The sequence below is a fragment of the Helianthus annuus genome, chromosome 14 (genome assembly GCF_002127325.2).
Source record: "Helianthus annuus cultivar XRQ/B chromosome 14, HanXRQr2.0-SUNRISE, whole genome shotgun sequence".
Taxonomy (NCBI): domain Eukaryota; kingdom Viridiplantae; phylum Streptophyta; class Magnoliopsida; order Asterales; family Asteraceae; genus Helianthus; species Helianthus annuus.
The window spans coordinates 105,499,726-105,520,032 of NC_035446.2; the positions used below are offsets into that span (position 1 = coordinate 105,499,726).

The 20,307-nt window shown below is 35.4% G+C and overlaps 1 protein-coding gene and 1 long non-coding RNA gene across 13 annotated transcripts; both read right to left on the reverse strand.

The window, feature by feature from the left end:
* Nucleotides 1-1,436: 1,436 nt before the first annotated feature.
* On the reverse strand, nucleotides 1,437-3,273 carry LOC110908909. 2 transcript variants are annotated; one of them, XR_004878280.1, is made up of 3 exons: nucleotides 3,139-3,273; nucleotides 2,295-2,900; nucleotides 1,437-1,890 (listed from the first exon to the last, which is right to left on the reverse strand). It is a non-coding gene; the product is annotated as an uncharacterized LOC110908909 (long non-coding RNA). The 2 variants fall into 2 exon arrangements; XR_002575018.2 differs by lacking the exon at nucleotides 1,437-1,890 and having other exon boundaries at nucleotides 1,965-2,900.
* A 4,574-nt stretch (nucleotides 3,274-7,847) lies between these two features.
* LOC110908910 (putative DNA (cytosine-5)-methyltransferase CMT1) lies at nucleotides 7,848-13,524 on the reverse strand. 11 transcript variants are annotated; one of them, XR_004878285.1, is made up of 8 exons: nucleotides 13,240-13,524; nucleotides 13,112-13,146; nucleotides 12,944-13,031; nucleotides 12,654-12,797; nucleotides 12,081-12,510; nucleotides 9,542-11,883; nucleotides 8,811-8,879; nucleotides 7,848-8,723 (listed from the first exon to the last, which is right to left on the reverse strand). XR_004878285.1 is itself a non-coding variant. In XM_035982639.1 (5 exons), the coding sequence occupies exons 3-5, from the start codon at nucleotides 9,803-9,805 to the stop codon at nucleotides 8,691-8,693; spliced, it is 366 nt and encodes a 121-aa protein (XP_035838532.1). In that variant the 5' UTR covers nucleotides 9,806-10,746; nucleotides 11,360-11,437; nucleotides 11,541-11,682; the 3' UTR covers nucleotides 7,848-8,690. The 11 variants fall into 11 exon arrangements, 1 of the variants encoding a protein (XP_035838532.1); XR_004878286.1 differs by having other exon boundaries at nucleotides 12,944-12,996; nucleotides 13,240-13,523; XR_004878284.1 differs by having other exon boundaries at nucleotides 12,944-13,146.
* Between the last annotated feature and the right edge of the window lie 6,783 nt (nucleotides 13,525-20,307).

Consider the following 20,307-nt stretch of genomic DNA (forward strand, 5'->3'; position numbering starts at 1 on the left):
TGGCCCGCCAACGGCGTGGATGGCGGCATTTAGCTTGAGACGGCATGTTTTCCACCGGCGTGGATATTTAACGTGGGTCAACGTGTCACGTTATGAGTGGCCGTTGGTTGTAGTCGTTTGGTGCCAATGGTAAAATTTTAATTTTTTTTTTAATTTTAAAATTATATAACCTCCCTTATATAAACAAACCACTTCTTTCATTTTTTTACAAACTTTCTCATCTCCTCTCAATATTTTTACACTTCAAAAAATTTCAAGAAAATGGCAACGATTCCGTGGACCGGAGAAGAAGGAATCGCGTTGTGTGAGTCGTGTGTTTTTTAAGTTTCGTGTTTTTAAGTTATGCTATGTTTTTATTTTTTTAAATTATGTAATGTTTTTCTATTAATGTTATTTGTTTAGTTGGTATTAATGTTTTTTTAATTTAATAGATTATAGATAATTTTTAAATATAAAATAATAATAAAAAATTGTGTTTACGTATCGAATAACGCAACTCTTTCAAGCATCATCCCACTCCCTTTTTTTTGCACCACGTCACTTTTTTGACGCGTGCTGACGTGGCAGCCACATGTATTTGATGCCCCCACTCCGTATAGTCTAATGATACAAAACTATATATAGATTTTTGTTGGATTTTGGGAATATTGTATGATTATAAAAATTGTGTAAAGATCACGTACAAAATGGGTACATAAGAAGTGAAGGAAAATTTATTTTTTGATGTTTAATTGCAAAATGTAAAAAAAAAAATGTATTTACTTTAGTAGAGTAATTATGTGTAAACTCTAGAGTGATTATAATTACTCTAAAGTAATTACATAATTACTCTATTAGTGTAAAATACACGATTTTTTAATTTTTTTTAGATTCTGAGACAAAAATACATGTTTGACAAGATGGTAAAAAAACTTCAAAAAAAAATCCTCTTTCACTTCTCATGTTAAGACCCATTTGTATCGAAACCTCTAGTCTATAAAAATTGATAAAAATAAAAGTTTAAAAATGTAAACAGAGTATAGAGATACAAAACCCCTATCAAATAAATACAGCAGCTATAGCTAACAAAACACCTAAAGTCCAAACCAACTTGCAAGATATGGACACAAGAAAATCCCTAGAGTTTGAAACAACTTGCAAAATGGGCAGAGGAGATGTGGCCCATGTGTTTTATTTGTTTTATAGCTAAATACTTAATTGTTTTGAGCTCCAGGTTTAAAGTTCGAGTTGAACTCATAACAGATTTTATAAAAAGTAATTTTATAAATTTTAGTTAAGTTTATGTATACTTATTCTTAAGTAATTTTATAGTTACAAATATATATATATTATGTAATTATATATTATGTAGTACTATATATATAATTTATACAAGTAATTGACTCGTTTAGACTCACGATCCATGTATGAAGGTTGGTCTCCACCTCTTTGTTAAATGAGGTCAAATAAAAATTAGTTAACATTGCTTTAATTTTAATTTTTAACGACTAGTCTCTCAAGTACTTCACGAGCAACTCGATTCATTTACACACTATGGTCTTATACACCTTGCATTCGGTCTAAGACCAAAAATATTTTTTGCATCTACATCTTCAGGGGCGGATCCAAGGGGTTTTTGGGGGTTTGGTTTAGAAAAAGTGGAAAAATTAGTGGAAACCTTGTATGATTTGGAAAAAATTAGCGAGAACTTGTAAGAATCTACCAAAAGAACCGGTGAAAAAGAATTCTGGATCCACCACTGTACATCTTGGTAATTCTGTCTACATGTTGATGACCTCTTTACGTGTTTTCCAGATTGTCTCAACTGCCTCAGCCTCAGTCTTTTAAACTGAGTTGTTATTCTTCTTCAGCCTCGATTGCAGGAGTCAAGAGACGAATCACGCAATCCGCCTGCAAATTTCAGATGTTAACAAATGAAAAATGAAATTATACTCATCAAAGCAAAAAACTCCACAATCATATCATTTTCAGAGGACACTTGTTTTTATATTGTAAGAAATGCTAGATTTTTATGCAATGAAAATGAAATCATAATCAATGCTAAAAGCTAAAATGAGACAGTTTAAACCAAATAATAGATATCAAAATCCCAATCTTTTATTTATCAAGCCTGCAAAGATGTGTAGGTCCCTATCCGGCTCACAAACTCGGACCAAACAAGTCTTTATAAACTCATACTCGAAATCCATATTCCAAGTCTTGTAAAATATCCAAAGACCAAGCCAAAGTTGTTGTCACATAATATGCACCAACAAGATGAAAGAATACTGAATACATGCTTCTAAAAACCTAACCGAAAAATTGTATGGCCCGTATCTGTCCGCACAATAGTCTCTCCATGTACAGTCATCAGAAGCCAACAAATTACTTTAGGAGCATATATAATCACTTGTTCATCCAAATTTAGAATGACTGTTCTCAAATACTCCATTGCACGTATAGAAACTTAGATCCTTGAAACATTGTTTTGGGATAATTATGTTTATGATTATTACATCAAGTGCTTAACAAGGTGACTGCGTCTAATATTTGGGATTAAGAATGTTGGTTTTTTTTTAATAACCGTATGTGTTTGCTAGTGTTCGTGAACAAGTTCAATTCCTCAATGAACAAACACGAACAGGAATTTAAGTTCGATATGTGTTTGTGCAACGATGTTCATGAACAAGTTCGATGCTCAGCTCAGTTCGGTTCGTTTGCAGCCCTAAGATTGTGACATAAAGGTTTACTAAACAAAACTGAAACCAGATCTCCATAATATTGTGCATCAAAACCTTGAGATAGATAAAGCATTACATTAATCAAGGAGATAAACCCTAGTTCTTATTTTCTTAACCTCCTCATTAATCAAGGAGATAAACCCTAGTTCTTATTTTCTTAACCTCCTCATGAAAGTGTATCTGCAGAAGAATTTGAAGTACAAATTAGATGATGAATCATACAAACAGGCTGTAAATGGAATTAATTTAAATTATGGTGAATCAAACAGGTGGCCTGTGTGGCAAATTTTAACCATTATAAGAAATAAAAAACTAACAAGAGCATATAAGATATTATGGTGACTTAATAAGTAGCAAAATCATATTCTGATGATTAAAATGAAAGTTCAATTAAGAATGAAGTGCATACTGTACTTACATACAGGACCAGAAACGATGACCATGATGAAGCTCATGCTTATGAAAGGAAACAGGGGATTAGGGTTTGAAAGAGGCGGCTTTGGTTGGTGGCAATGAGACCGCTTCAGTATTTATTTTATTTGATATTTTGTTTTGTTTTGTTTTTTCAAAGAGTATAAAGATCATTTCATTTTACTTTAATATTCAATGATAGAACTAACTCATTAAATTAGGGGTATTTCAATTTTTTTTACCGTACAATCATACAATATAAAAAAACAATAATAAATAAATCAAGTAAAACAAATACCTAACTAATTGGGCCACAATTTCAATTATATTATATTATTAATAATTTGGGCAATTGAGCCACTGTTTCAATCGGGCTCCCTTATTTTACAAGTTTGGGTTGGTTAGGGGTATCCTTATATTATTTTAGGGGTATCTTTGGTATAAAATGGAAAAAAATACACTATGACTACGCACTTGACCCGTAGCCCGTGCCATGGCTGCTAAATCATTGGGTCCGCCCCTGCACTTTAATATATTGTTTAAAGACTAAGTGAAATTTTTTTACTCGTAACAAAAACTATCGGTAATAACGTGGAGGTTTTATCTCGCCCAGGTCATCATCGGTGTTGAAGAAGATTATAAGCAATATGTCGAAAATGAGAGTTAAACAAGAAAAATTTCTTTGTAAGAAGAAAAAGAAGATATTTTAACCAATAAACATCCTTCATTTTGCTTCATTTAGTATTTGTATTAAATACTTTTATACGGGTATATTGGCAGGCTTACATAGATCATTAATTTGTAGTTTTTTTCTTTAGTAACTAACCACATTAAATTTGTAACTTATTTTCAAAATATATATCTTTTCAGTATATATTTATAGGAAAAACACACTTTCTAGGCCCAGATCTCAACCATTAAACACACTCATTTGATGGCCATGATCGCTTCCTACACTTTCTAGAAAAAAACACACTTTCCGCGGGATCCCCACTCTGGGAAGCAATAGGGAGGTGACATGTGGCTTTTAGTTTTTTTTATTCAAAAGGGCATGATGGTAATTTGATTATTAATTTAATTTTGTAATATTATATATCCTAAACTAACTATCCAGATATTTACGGAAAAGTATATCTCTTTGACTATTTCAAATCATTACGATTTCAAAAGGACAGTTACTTTAAATTACGAAGTTCAAATCATTAACAATTTCTTCACGTTGTGTTTTATCAGTTACTGGGTTCATCACAATGTGTTTTAGCAGTTATTGGTTTCAGTTACTGTTTCATTACAATGTGTTTTATCAGTTACTGGTTGATATGATTTTTGGCATTCTTGATGTTGTGTTTTATCAGTTACTGATTCACGTTGTGTTTTATCAGTTACTGGTTTCATCACAATGTGTTTTAGCAGTTACTGGTTTCAGCTACTGTTTCATCACAACGTGTTTTATCATTTACTGGTTGATATGATTTTTGGCATTCTTGATGTTGTGTTTTATCATTTACCGGTTTCATCACTATGTGTTATACCAGTTATGATTCATGAATGGCATGTTCTTTTGTATTTTATCTACTGTTTCATCACAATGTGTTTTATCAGTTACTGGTTAATGTTATTTTGGCATTCTTGATGTTGTGTTTTATCAGTTACTAGTTCCAGTTACTGGTTCATCACAATGTATTTTATCAGTTACTGGTTGATATGATTTTGGCATTCTTGATGTTGTGTTTTATCAGTTACTGATTCACGTTGTGTTTTATCAGTTGGCATTCTTGATGTTGTGTTTTAGCAGTTAGTCACTAGTTCGTCACATTGTGTTTTATCACTAAAACACACTACTATGAACACATCTAGATCTGATTTACCGTTATTGTTTGTATGATTTGGTGTTTTCAAATATGAGGGATTAGAGAGAGAGAGAAAAAAATTGCGACATTTTTGGAGGTGGTTTTATGATTGGTAGTTATTTCCTTATTTAAAGCAACTTAAATGACACATTTACCCCCGATCAATTAAATTAGCCTGTTTTATAGACATGTATATTACCAAAATGCCACCAAAATGATCTCAACCATTAAACACACTCATCTGATGACCCAAATCGCTTCCTACACTTTCTAGGAAAAACACACTTTCCGCGGGATCCCCACTCTATATATATAGTGAAAGTGTAATGTACAATATGTCTTATCGTACAAGCGCACTAGATTTGATGTTCTCACATTATAAACTTCAATCGCATGTTATAAAAAAAAGTTGCATGTTGTATAAAAGCAAAATTGCATGTTGAAAAGGTAAAAGTCGCATGTGTAACTCAATCTTGTAAGCATCGTGCGTTAACACAAATTGTAAGTTAACCAACCCATATATATATATATATATATATATATATATATATATATAATTTAGAAGGTGAATAAATTACGAGTTGTGTATGATAAATTACGATATGTGTAAGATGAAGTGCAAGATAAATTTGAAATGTGTAGGATAAATTTTGATGTGTGTAGCAAAAAAAATTAGTGTGGAGGATGATACTCTTTATGACTAATTAATTAGTCAATGATCATAAATGAGATGAGAGAAAAACTATTTAATGTTTTACAATTGTACATTTTGTTCTTTATCTTCTCAAATGATCCCCCCATGCTAAAATGAGAAACTCTTCAATAGCAAACCTTAGAACATTCACAGCCCGTCCCCCAAATTCTGTGAGGAAGTTTTTTATATTATGAAAAGTGATTGTAGGTGGTTGGAAGTGGTTGTGAGTATACGAGACAGAAAATGTTACTGTTCATCTGTAAATTTGAGAGGACACTGTTCATCATCTATAATTTTTTTAACGTATTTTGAAAGTGGTTGTGAGTTGAGGGGAGAGAGAATGTAATGATAAAACTACAAAAAAAAATTATCTAATTGAAAGGAAAGAGCAAATGTAGTTGTTTTTAGTAAAATTATAGGGTAAAAAGATGGAAGATATGTGAATTCTCTTAAAGATGGATAAAGTGATGAAGGATATCAAGGCTATCTCGTTTTTATAGCTAAGCAATAAAGCGAGAATGGAAATCTTGGATTTGAATGCATGATGTACCTTTGATTTTTTTTATGTTGTTCAACCTTTGGGGCTCATTTTTCTGTTGCTTCTTGCTAGTTCTTTTATTTTATACACATCTCTTTGTCGTTAAAGAAAAAACATTAACACACCAAAACTAACATACTTCAACAGGAAGTTAGGCACTAATAGTCATCAAGACATGATACACGCCAATTCAAAGATGAAACGAACACACCCTTAAGAAAACACCATCCAATGACCATAGTTGTGAGAAACAAAGAAGCAGAGATCAAAGATGAAACGAACACACCCTTAACAAAACACCATCCAATAACAATAGATGTGAGAAACAAAGAAGTGAAGAGCAACACCATTTAGGGGCTGTTTGGCAACATCTGAATGGTTAAGTGCTGAACCAGTAAGAGGTCTGAACCATTAAGTGTTGAACCAGTAAGAGGTCTCAACCATTAAGAGCCTGTATAATGTTTAACCGTTCAGAGGAAAATGTCTGACCAATTCAGATTAGAGGTCTTAACAATTCAGACTCTGTATAAATCTTAACCATTCAGAGGCTCATGAAATAAACAGTCTGAACCAGTGGCGAAGCTTGAAAAAAAAAGTTCGGGGGGTCGAAAGGTAATGGACCTAACAAAAATTTCTATCGCGTAGTTTCGAGGTGTATGTTCGGGTCAGACGTCGTTGATTCAATTCGGGTTGGGTCAAACATTAATATCAAATAAAAAACGCTCTCAAACATTAAAAAAAAGTTATCATTTTATTCTTCCCCATAGCATAATCTAATAACAAAACAAGTTAACAAATCACCCTAAATTTCAAACTCTAATTTCTATATAAATCAAATCATAGAAATATTCAACAAGTTTAGTGCAAAAATTCGGACCAATTTCACCCCGAATTTCAACCTAAATTGCATAAATTGCAGCCATAAATTAAACCTAAAAATAAAAAAACACATACCTTATGAAGATTGAAGAAGCCGAACAAGAGTACAAGACCACAACAACGAGCAGCGTGTTGGCTTCTGTTCTCGAAAAAGAAGCTGAAGTCGAACAGTTCTGGAACCTACGTTTTTCCCCCTTCTGCAGTTCTGGCTTGTGGCTTCTGTTCTTCTGGTTGATGTCCCAAAGTAAACGAATTTGGGTTTTTTTTTATAGGGTGAGCTTTTAAGTTGGGCTATATAATGATTTGATTTGCGCTATAATATTTGGGCTAATTAAATATTTTATTTGGGCTATATAAATAAAAAAAATAAAACCGGGGGTCGAAAACGTATATACCTACAAAATCCTATACGAAACGTACATATATAAAACTACTGACCGAAAAGTTTGGGGGGGGGGGGGGTCGGGCGCCCCTCCCCGCCCCTTAAATCCTGCGCCACTGGTCTGAACCATTAAGTGTTGAACCAGTAAAAGATCTGAACCATTAAGAGCCTCATTAAGAGATAAACAAACAACCTTAGACAACAAAAGTTACGATGTTTGGATATATTGGACAACTAGAACAGCAATTGAATCTTGGTGTCTTCCATACTCTTCTTCGATATATTAATTCTTTCTTTGAATATTTGATCTAAACTAGTGGGAATGCCCGCGCGTTGCTGTGGGACCCAAAAAACAGGTTGCAATACAGTGTGATAATGTACAAAACAACTTACATTTGATCAAACACATAGCTGAGACTAAAGACTCATGCTGTTAATGTTGTTTAAAAAAACTACATACAAAACAAAGAGGATAGCTGCTTAGACCTTAAATAATATGATAAGTTACCCCACTATCCAAATCTCCTATCTACAATTTATCTGTTTACTATGTGAACTCCCGTTAACAAGATTTGTTTTTGAGCCCGAAAGTGAACCATCAACATTGGTCGATCCATCACTGGATACAATTTCTGGTGCACCTGTGTGACCCGTTCTCGTTGAATCCACACTTTCGGTTTCTTGAATCTGAAGTGCATATTCCAAGTTCCATAATACATCGCCCATAGTCGGTCTATCGACACCGTAATCCGCCAAACATTTCTCAGCCGTGTCCGCATACTTTTCAAAGACACCAGTTTTATCTAGTCAGCAATACGCGGGTCCACAATCTTTTTAAGCAACCCTTTCCTCTTTCAATGAATTGCCCACTCGCCTAAATTGACCTCTTCTCGGCCCAGCATCGGGTCAACAGTAGGCCGAGCACAGAGTACTTCAAAGAGCACAACCCCAAACGAATAAACGTCTGATTTATCCGTTGCCTCCAAAAGTACTCAGGATCTAAGTACCCAAAACTACCCTTCACGCCTGTGCTAACATGAGTCTCACTTAAACACGGACCCGACCTCGAGAGCCTGAAGTCCGCCACCTTCGCGAGGTTACGTTCGTCAAGTAATAGCCCACGTGCAGCTCCAATGACATCGTATAAAGGTAATTAGCACTTACCTCAGGCAAGTCTGAAATTGCATCACCAAGACGTGCTCTTCTCTAACTTGTATTAGTTATCATTATCAGGCCCGACAATACAGTCCTACAATTATATATAGAACAACTTATAAAATCTTACAAAAACATACTTGGAAATATTTTTTTATACAGTTATAATTAATGTACCCACCTTGAACTCAACAGGAACAACTCCTCTACCCACAACCTCATGTGTTGGTAATGGAAACTGAGGCAAATTCTGTTGCGTCATAAAAATAATTAATTAAATATAGATAGATAAGAATCATACGCATATACAATTAATTTGACAATTGATATAACAATATTACTTTCAAGTAGGGGTGTCCATTTTTATCCGAAACCCAACCCACATTAAGTCACCCGAATTAGAGAATAACCGGAAAACCTAAACCTGACTGACCCGAAATTTACATGGTTTGGTTTCCCAACCGAAAACCCAAACACCCCGACCCAAAAAACTCAAAACACGAAACCCGAAAAAAAAACCCCGAACATTTATTGTCTTTTGTTTTATAGATGTGTTTTGGTTTAGAGTCCCTAGTATTTGAAAATTTAAGTTTTAGGACTTTTAAACAATATAATATCATATTGTCAATGATGTTTGAATTTTGATGATTATCTTTCTTAGTTACAATATGAATTTTGATAATATTTTGTAAAAAAAAAACATTTATATTCATTTTACATCTAAAGCCGAAAACCAAAAAACCCGAACTAACCGAAACCCGGTTAACCCAAACCTGAACTTTAAATGGGACGGTTATCGGGTCACTTTTTTCCCAGTCAAAAACCCAAACAACCTGACCCAAAAACAAGAGCCGATGAACACCTCTATTTTCAAGCATACTTAGAACAAAACTATTTTTATAAAATACTTACCATCATCGTATTAGCACCCCAAAGAAAGAACCTCAGTCTGCATTGAGGAACTCCGTATGATCTAGCTGCCATTATCCCCATACGTGTTTGATAATTCATATAAACTAAACGCCCAACAGCATGATATCCCAAAAAAGCATCCGCAAATTTGACAAGATCACAGACATTCTCCATCAAAACAAATTTTGGTTTCAAAAAATCAATAATATCCATGTAGACTACAAGCTGGTGATTCTTTGGATCCTTTAAAGGATCAATATACATGAAGATGCTTTAATGACCAATAGTGGGAATGCCCGCGCGTTGCGGCGGGTGCGTCTATTTTATCGCCTCATAGTTGTTCTTGGGGTTTGTGGTGTGGTAAAGTCACCAACCTCGTACATCACAACCTCTATTCCTAAACTCGAGAAATGCGTCCACCTTGGTACTCATCGGGCATGCATAGGAGTTTGCCTGGTCCGTCCCACACATGGGTCACGCTCATCAACAACTTGTCCTAAATTGTTACCATGAAATTTTCTTTTTAATTTTGATGATTTGTAGTTTCTCACGAAAGGTTTGGCGTATTAGATCAAAAAACATAGCCATATTACAATTTTGTCATAAATCATATACGAATTCCTGTCCAAATGTCAATAAAAAAACAAAATTTATTATATTTTTATATAAAGTCTACAAGAATTCATATCAAGAAGTCTCAAAACTCAAAAACATTACCTACCCTTATGTTTGGTGAGTGAGTACATGTATTCACCATACGACAGGCAACTAATTCATATTTATAATACACTAAATTTCATCTTTTGACATACATGCATATACCAAGAACATATAATCAGCATGTTGGACTTTTAAGGGAGTATACAAGGTCTTTTCACTTACCTTAGCAGGAAATAAGCATCCAAAACACCATAAAAATCAAGCGTTATCCAGAAGATGTAGACGTTACAATTTTTGGAACTGGACAGACAGATTTTAGAAAGACTTACCCCCCCTCTTTTTTGTTGCTTCGATTGTACCCCAAACCCATATTCCATTGCATTTTCTTCTTGTTATTCCACTTAAACCCCCTCCAAACCACTAAGTTTAGATTTGCACTTTAGCCAAACAAAAAGGGTTGATATAATGCAATAAACCTGATAATTTGCTAGCTCAGTAGTTAAAAAATGCAACAAATCCTGATAAATGCTAGCTCCATTAGGATCCTGCATGAATTGTTCATAGAGAAAATCGTACTCATGATTTCAATCACAAATAATTTCAATTTTACAACACAATTTATTGTTGCTATTAAACACTGAAACCTGAGTGCTGAATCTTGTTTTTAGTACCAGCTGATGACTCGCACTGTTTGGCTATATAATAAAGTCGCCATCATAGGTGACAAATTCAAAAGTAAAGGTGGCAAAGTGAGTGGTTTGGAGTAACGGGTCAAAACCCGATCAACTCAAGATGGATAACATTTAGTACGGGAAAAACTGGTAATGTTAACCCACAAACACTTCATTACAACGCCATTGGTAGAAAACTTTTGAACTATTTGATCCATCAGATCTTTTTTACTTCACTTTTTTACCTGATCTAGTATGTACTTCACTCATTTACCAAGGGTTTGGTGTCTAAAACACACAGTTTCACACCTCTGATTGGCTCCCTAGAAGGGTTCCACTCTCCCCCTTTTTAGCCCAAATTAAATTAATAAGTTTGGTGCTCACTCACTGCTCACAAGCTTCAGCAAAAAGATTATGTATGTTATGCTAAAAAATACCAGGTGAGATTACTTTTTCTTTTGTGTCTAATTCATTTGTTCAACAATACCTAATCACACGAGTCCCGACTGTTTTCTCTCTCCCCTCGATTGCACGCTTCATTTTGTCACGTGTCATCATCATATCTCTAAGAGGATAATCGGGCATAAAAGTTAAAGAAGAAAATAACAATTATTAGCTCAAAGTTATGAAAAAATGATATGCGTTTTTGAAAGTGATTAATATACAACCTGAATTTGATGCAACAGTCTTGAGCAAAACATTCACGATAGCTTCTGTAGTGGGTAAAGTTGGAACTGCTTCTCTATTCTGTAACAGTAATTGTTCCAGAGTTTGCAAGATTTCATGAGCTTCTGAGAACTCGCCTTCCTCCATTCCTTCACCGACAAACCAATGAACAAACACCCTCTTTGAATACATCAAGTCAAACTTATGGTCAATGCGTGAAAAGACCCAAGGGACTGATGTGTTGTTGCTGATCATACAAACCACTATCTGAACCTTTGCAAGATCTCCACCTGGTACAACCATTGGTGCTTGATAATTGATTGTACATTTGAACCAGGCAGGCGCCTATTTTAAACCACAATATGAATATCGGTTCCCAAGTTAAACACCCAAAACAGATAGAAACGTTATGTTTATCTCTAATGGGTCACACTAAAATTTTGGACAAGTCCCAACTTGACTCGTATAAAAATACCCATTTGACCCGTACCCAGACCACCGTACCCACACATTTTATCACTTCTACAAGATTGGTTCCTTACCAATCAGCAAACTGCACGGTGCGTTGGGTTTGGATTGTAGCAACACCAGCATTGATATCTTTGGGAATGACGTCTCCACGGAACATCAAACAACAAGCCATATGTTTTCCATGCCTAGGATCGCATTTAGCCATCATGCTTGCAGGCTCTAAAACTGAACTTGTGATTTTAGGAACGGAAAGCTGCTGATGGTAAGCTTTCTCAACTGAGATCACAGTTGCATATGATGAAAGCATGAAATGGGTACGAGGGTATGACACAAAATAGTCTAGAACTCTGTAATATCATCGTTAATGGCTCCATTGAAACGCAGGGATGTAAAGTCTAGCACGTTAGTTGGTACCTGAGTCCGGAGATCATCACCGATCACAATGTTGCCAACAGTTCGAAGTGCACGAATGAGTATTGAAGGAGACGGGTTCCTGGAAATCTGGAATATTATATAAACAGTTAATAACATCAATATTTCTAACCAAGACTACATATATTAAGCAACAACAACAACTAAAAAATACATTTGAAAACCAAAAAAACATGAAACTGAAACAATTAAATCCTAATATTTGTGCATACCTTGTGAGACCGGCGACAGAGCAGCAGCACCGGTGGCCGGCGAAACAACGGTAAATCTACATTTCTCTCAATAGTCATACTCAAGACAACTCCAAACAACTATTCTCGGTTTAATAGTGCATCCAACCCAGAATAAGGGCAGAACTGTACCAGAGATATGAGGAAAAAAACACAAGTGAGCACAGTTCTTCATCTTAGTATCTGATTTTCAATAAACAAAGAAATAATACATATTTTTTACATGTATTAATAAAACTGAATCAAAAGAAAATAGAAGTGCATATAGTTACCTTAGGTGAAATCAAAGACAAAACAACAACTACATCTATAGTTTCGGCCATTACTGTGAAATCAACCTCAAGGTTAGTAAAAGCAAGCCTAAACAGCAAGGACAACATCGCAATAAGTCGCACACAACAGCAACAAGTAAATCAAAATAACAACTAAGTCAGCATTACCGATTTCAACTTCCGCTTGATTATCATGCCAAAACCTAATCAGCAAAACTCAAAATTCGAAAACAAACAGTGTCAAACCGAAATGGGTGTTAGATTAATCAATTTGCAAAATACAATATTCCACGTACCAGCTTCCTCTGCTCATATTACACATACCAGCTTCATCTGCTCTATGGGGAATCCAAATCAAGTTGTCGATTACTATGTTGTTTAAGAACATCTTCCATCACATTTCGCCACTGAGAATGATAGTGCCATTAATTTCAATGATTATCAATTAGATTGGCTTCAATTGGGGACACTCAAAACGCTTGGGTTTCTTGAAAAACGCTGGAAAAATATGATCCCGAGAATGACCCTGCAGGCGTCTTAAAATGACTCTTCAATTCCAATTGTATTGCTTAAACTCCTATGTACATGTTGCTTAAGAACTTGTATATTTGGTGAAATTACATTCTTATCCATCACTTCTCCTTTTTATAATAGTATAGATAATGAATTTTATAAATGATTACAAAAACCTAGAAGAATGGAGTGGAAGTGGAGGGTCATCTCGTATTATAGTTTTTTAATATTAGTAATTATGAAAAAACAAGTAAATTATTAGAAGGGTCCTAATATTAATACATGGCAAAAACTTATTTACACATGGTGTATACGAGCCGTATACAGTTATACGGCCCGTATATAATAAAATAAAACTAAGAAAGTCTGTGCCTTCAGACTTTGTCAGTTTTTTTCATTCCATACGGGCCGTATAACTGTATACGGCCCGTATACACCATGTGCAAAGAATTTGCCTGGTCGTATACAATGGATACGAATACTGTATACGGGCCGTATAACTGTATACGGCCCGTATGAAAAGAAAATTAGATTTTACCCAAAGTATTTAATGGATTTAAGGTGTCAATCACACGAGACATTTTACAGTCGTTAGGTGGTCAAATCTTTCTAAAAGTAGAAAAAAATAAAACTTTAACAAGTAACAAAGACTGAAAAACAAAAAAACGTGTCGTATGACTGTAATAAAAAGGAAGGGTGAGGCATTTGATGAGAGTTGTAAGGAGAAGCGTTTTAATCACTTGTTTTCAACGGAGATGTAATGCAACGATTCTACTAGTGGTCGGGCTTCCAATGCTTACACAGGGTGATAAACAACGCTGATATGAACCCAAACCAACTGCTTTGTCATGAGTCATCGGGAAAACTTTTCCTCAGGGGAGGGTGAGTAGTATGAGTCTAAGTCCATTATGGTTTGTGAATGTTTCGAATCATCATAGAAGACGTGTCGGGTTCTGCTAGAAGAGTATAAGGATTTTGTTGGTTTGTTTCCAAGTCGGGTTTAGAATGTTTGAAGTATTCTTGGTTCAATACCAACTCTTCTGAAAGACAAGAATACAATGTTCATGTATCACAAGGAATGACCGATCTAAGGTAGAGAACCTGATTTAGATACACAAATTCATCACCGGTTTCTATAGCACAAGCACATACACAGTTTGTGTAGAGATCTTTACGTACAAATTTGCATTATCCTTACGGTTACAAATGAAGTATTAAAAGATGTTAGTTTCTTGACAATATGGTTTCTCGACAAATGAAGTATTATTTGTCCTTGCTGCCTCTTCGGTTGGTAAAAGACATAGGATGGTTTCTAATACAGGCTCTTTGTCAGTTGTGGTTAATTTATAGCAGGAGGTTATGAAATGAATATATGTTTATGCGAATTCACAACATCCTTGCTTTATTCTCTTTAATCTATTAGAACGATCCTTGTTTTGTCACGTACATGCGTTTAATTCCCAACATCATTTGTTCATCATTGTTCTTGAAGATGAAGATGAAGATGAAGAAACGAGGGTTTATTCTCATTAATCTATTAGAACGATCCTTGACTTGAATTTGTGGATTTCGTTTGGATCAGAAAAACTTAACAAGAGAATCAACTAAAAAAATACAATTGATTACTCGGTCGAATAACCGGTCCGTTAAAGTTGAGCTTCCTGATGCAACTTTCACAGTGGTACCAATGTCCTACTACTACAATCCCACCAACGCCTGATTCCGATACAACCCTCGATGTTGATGAGTGAAAGAGTTAACATTCTGATTCAGATTCAGGAAGCAGATGTTTATGAGTGAAAGAGTTAACATTCTGATTCAGATTCAGGAAGCAGATGTTTATTAGTGTTTTGAGAAACTAACAAGGTAAACCTGAATTTTCAAAATTTTAGATACTTACTTGAATCGTTAGTAATGCTAGATGTCATTTTGGCTGAACCACAACCTATTACCATTTTTTACCATGCGTATACGGGCCGTATACTGTTTATACGGCCGTATACGACTGGTAAAAAATATTTTTACCGATCGTATACTATGTATACGATGATTGTATACGGGTCGTATATTGTTATACGGCCCGTATACTATGGGTAAAAAATTGTAAAAACTGGTTTATTCTCTTTAATCTATTAGAACGATCCTTGTCTTGAGAACCTGATTCTAATTTAAACAATGGAATTTGTGGATCAACAGAAATAACTGAAAATAACTCGCCATTCTCTTGCATCTGTATACGTTGATTGTGGATTTAAGTTGCAAGAATTGTGTCTGTCGCATGGACTCAGACTCATACTACTAGCAGAACCCGACACGTCTTCTATGATGATTCGAAACATTCACGAACCACAATGGACTCAGAGTCATACTACTAGCAGAAGAACCCGATACGTCTTCTGTGATGATTCGAAATATTCCGAATCACTAGCAGAAGAACCCGACACGTCTTCTGTGATGATTCGAAACATTCCGAATCACTAGCAGAAGAACCCGACACGTCTTCTGTGATGATTCGAAAGATTCCGAATCACTGCCGTTTTTTCTCTTCCGGTTACCAGGCCTATCATCTCCGTCTACGTTTGGTTTCAGCTACTGGAGTGAAATATTTGTTGGAATTTGTGGATCAACTGAAATAACTAAATACAACCGGTCAAATCACACACTATATAAAGTGTAAAGTTATCGTGTGTTGTAGCTTGTAATAGATTAACTAGACCCCTCAAGTTGTCATTCATAACAACTAAGCGTCTGGAGAAGAGTATGTTGATATAGGAGAGTTGATGCAATTTTACAAGCATTTTATCTTGTGTTGTAATTTTAATGAAACAATGAAGATTGAATATGCTGTCACAGTTGTCAAGACTGTTTGTCGGGTTTCCAACGTTCTACAGCACAAGTTCATCACCGGTTTCTACAGCACAAGTTCATCACCGGTTTCTACAGCACAAGTTCATCACCGGTTTCTACAGCACAAGTTCATCACCGGTTTCTACAACACAAGTTCATCACCGGTTTCTACAGCACAAGTTCATCACCGGTTTCTACAGCACAAGCACATACACAATTTGTTGGAATAACCCGACACGTCTGTCTTCTGCTAGTTACTCTTTTCTTCGATTTCAACAAATCTTTGAAGGTCTTAAGTGATGGACGATTTCAACAATACGTTCACGAACCACAATGGACTCAGACTCATACTACTAGCAGAAGAACATGGCACGTCCGGTGATTGTTGATACATGGAAAAACAAGGACCATTCACCTCTTTCAATCTACCAAAACACCAAAATCCGTACCGGTGAAATCACACACTATATAAAGATTACAGAGGTTTTTACCATATGTATATGGGCCGTATACGGTTTATACGGCCGTATACTCTCGGTAAATTTTTTTTTACCGATCGTATACAATGTATACGAACGATGTATACGGGTCGTATATTGTTATACGGCCCGTATACTATGGGTAAAAATGGTAAAAATTGGTTTATTCTCTTTAATCTATTAGAACGATCCTTGTTTTGAGAACCTGATTCTGATTTAAACAATGGAATTTGTGGATCAACAGAAATAACTGAAAATAACTCGCCATTCTCTTGCACCTGTGTCCGTCACATGATAGAAGACGTGTCGGGTTCTGCTAGAAGAGTATAAGGATTTTGTTGGTTTGTTTCCAAGTAGGGTTTAGAATGTTTGAAGTATTCTTGGTTCAATACCAACTCTTCTGAAAGACAAGAATACAACGTTCATGTATCACAAGGAATGACCGATCTAAGGCAGAGAACCTGATTTAGATACACAAATTCATCACCGGTTTCTACAGCACAAGCACATACGCAATGAAGTGAGATTCTTCAAGTTTGCACATTTTGAGAAAATACCAATGTGTTTGTCAGCTTCGTCAACACACAAAGTGACAGAATGATGTGGAAAAACAAGGACCAGATGTCGATTGTTGAAAGTTTGAACTGATTATTTGTTATCAGGTGAGTTCCAAGCATTTTATCGTGTGTTGTAATTTTAATGAAGTAATGAAGATTGAATATGCACTAGGTTTTTTCTCTTCCGGTTACCAGGCCTATCATTTCCGTCTATGTTTGGTTTCCTCAACGAAGAACCATTAGCCATTATCTGCCCTTTTTCCTTTGGTTTCTGGTTGATTTTGAGGGTGAGGGTTTTGCATTGATTCCTGCGCTCCAATCATCTGCTTCCTGAATCTGAATCTGAAAGTTAACTAGACCCCTCAAGTTGTCATTCGTAACAACTAAGCATCTGGAGAAGAGTATGTTGATATAGGAGAGTTGAACCCGACACGTCTTCTGTGATGATTCGAAACATTCCGAATAACTAGCAGAACCCGATCCACTTACATTCGAATAACGCTGAGAATCCACAACGCTTATGGCCAGATTCTTTCCTTCAATCTTGGCAAAATCAATGTCTGCTTGTTTTACTATCACGAAAGTACTGAACAACCGAGATAGGCACAATAACAACAGCAGCTTTCCATGATTTGGAGACTGATCGGAATCGAATCAGTGATTTTACTGGAAGCCGTTTGATTATTTCTTGTTTAATTATCACGAAAGTACTGAACAACCGAGATAGGCACAATAACAACAACAGCTTTCCATGATTTGGGGACTGATCGGAATCGAATCAGTGATTTTACTGGATAATGTAACCAAATTTGTAAAGTGAGGTAGAGTGCTTAGGTGATGAACGATGATGAAAATGAATGTCAAACGTATAAGATAATCAAACACATAGATTTATACAAGGAAAAACCCTTGATCACTAGTAGATCGCCGGCACAAAAATCTCGGGCAGTAAAAACTATCACTGCCAACTATATTGCACAATGGAAAATGATTACCACTTTGGATGTTGATCAAGTGTTTTACAACTGATTGCTAAGAGTGTTGTGTGTGTTCTCTGGTTCGTAGTGTGTATATAACGAAATGTGAATTGTGTCTACAAACACTTGATCAACCCATTTTGAATAACACTAACAACTAAGTCCGATAATCATGCAAGACCACGTCCACTCCCATGACTGTTTATGGAAATAACACGTGCAACATCTTGAACGAATCAACAATGAGATTCCAGCTAAGACTCAGTCCACTTCTGTAAAACCTCGTAAATTTATGTCCAATATTATATCGACACGTGTATGAACTTTAAACGTGTAAATAATAAATTTAGAGGGATTAAAGTTGACAAACAAAGAAAGTATGTGAGTAAAAGGATTCAAAGTGTCAACATTGGATAAATATACCTTTCAACGACCCTACATGATGATTATACCCTTAAACGAATGAATTATGAATCATATGAAGCCGTTTGTGGAAGAAAGTGAAAGTTTACAAACCGCAAGGGTTAAAAGTGTCAACATGTTTAATTTATACCTCTGAGTGACCTTTTAGCGAACCCGAAGCTTTGTAACGATTAATTATGCTCACTAGAATAAGTGATAAAAAATTCACAAGGTTTCGATTCCGTATGAGAAAGATATGCTAACATTCGTATGTGAAGGGTTAAAAACGTCAACGTTGAAATTTAGGGCTTTTCGGGTGATCGTAAAGCTAACCGAGGACTTAACAAAGTTTGTTTATAACTTAGGGTCCTAAAAAGTCAAGTTGGAGGGTTAAAAGTGCAAAATAATAAGTTAAAACAACTATTAAAAGGACCAGGGACCTAAAATGCAAAGCTGGAAAACTTTGTAACCGGAACCAGCATACATACCGGCCGAGTAAGACCCTTAAGGATTCTTATGCGGGCCGCCTGAGAACCTGCAGCGACTGAAAACATGGCAGATGCCTGTTGCACCGCCTTTGAAGCCTTGTTTTACATACCAGGGGCTGAACCAATGGGTTTTCATGCATAGGGACACCTGTGATGATCAGGAATCATCCCATAGACTTTGTTGGCATCATCTTGATCAATTAAAGACCCTATATAAGAACACCTTGTTGCAACATTTATGGGCACTCACTTGAATTCATTCAAACACATTTTCTGGAGCTCTTTGGACCTCAAACAAGATTCCATTACCTTCATTTTCGTACTAAGGACTTCAATAAGCTTCCTTCACCTCTCTAAATTCAGTTTTATTAGTTTAATGGCCTAAAGTCAAACCCGTCGTAATTAAGGTTTGACTTAAGTGATTAATCACTAATGGTCCAGTCAATTCTCAAATTGAAAGTAGCTATGAGTTGGTAATTATGTGGGCAATAAACCCTTAAAAGGGCACCCTCTGATTCCCACTCTAACTAGGTCAATTGTCGGGTCAAACCTAATGGTAAAAAGTCAACAGAAAGCTAATTTTCAAATAAACACATAATTAACAATGTAGAAGCCATGCAACCTGTTTTATCACTCATATAACTTGGTAATTAATGTAAGAACATGTCTAAACATGTTCAACCCGATAATTTTTAGTTTAGGCTCGGTTCGGAACCGAAAGTCACAAAAGTAGACTTTTGCTTTGACTATCAGTTCTGACCAATGTAGCATATTTTAGAAATGCCTTAGAGCTCTATTAGGACCAGGTTATATGTTAGTATATTCCTCTGTGATTATACAACTTGGTTCCTAAATTATCCGATTCATTTGCATGTTTCCGTTATATGCTTAAATGTTGACCATTATGTCCTTTTTACCTTAAAACGAGATTTTTGAAAATGTGAAAGAATAGAAACCTTTATTACTGATTTATAAATTTACCTTAAAAATTTGACATCAGTTTGAGGTTTAGATTAGGAGTTATGCTCAATAGCGTAAATGGAAAGCTTTTTATTAATTAAACGGCATTATTAGCATATAGCCTATCTAAACCCAAATTTT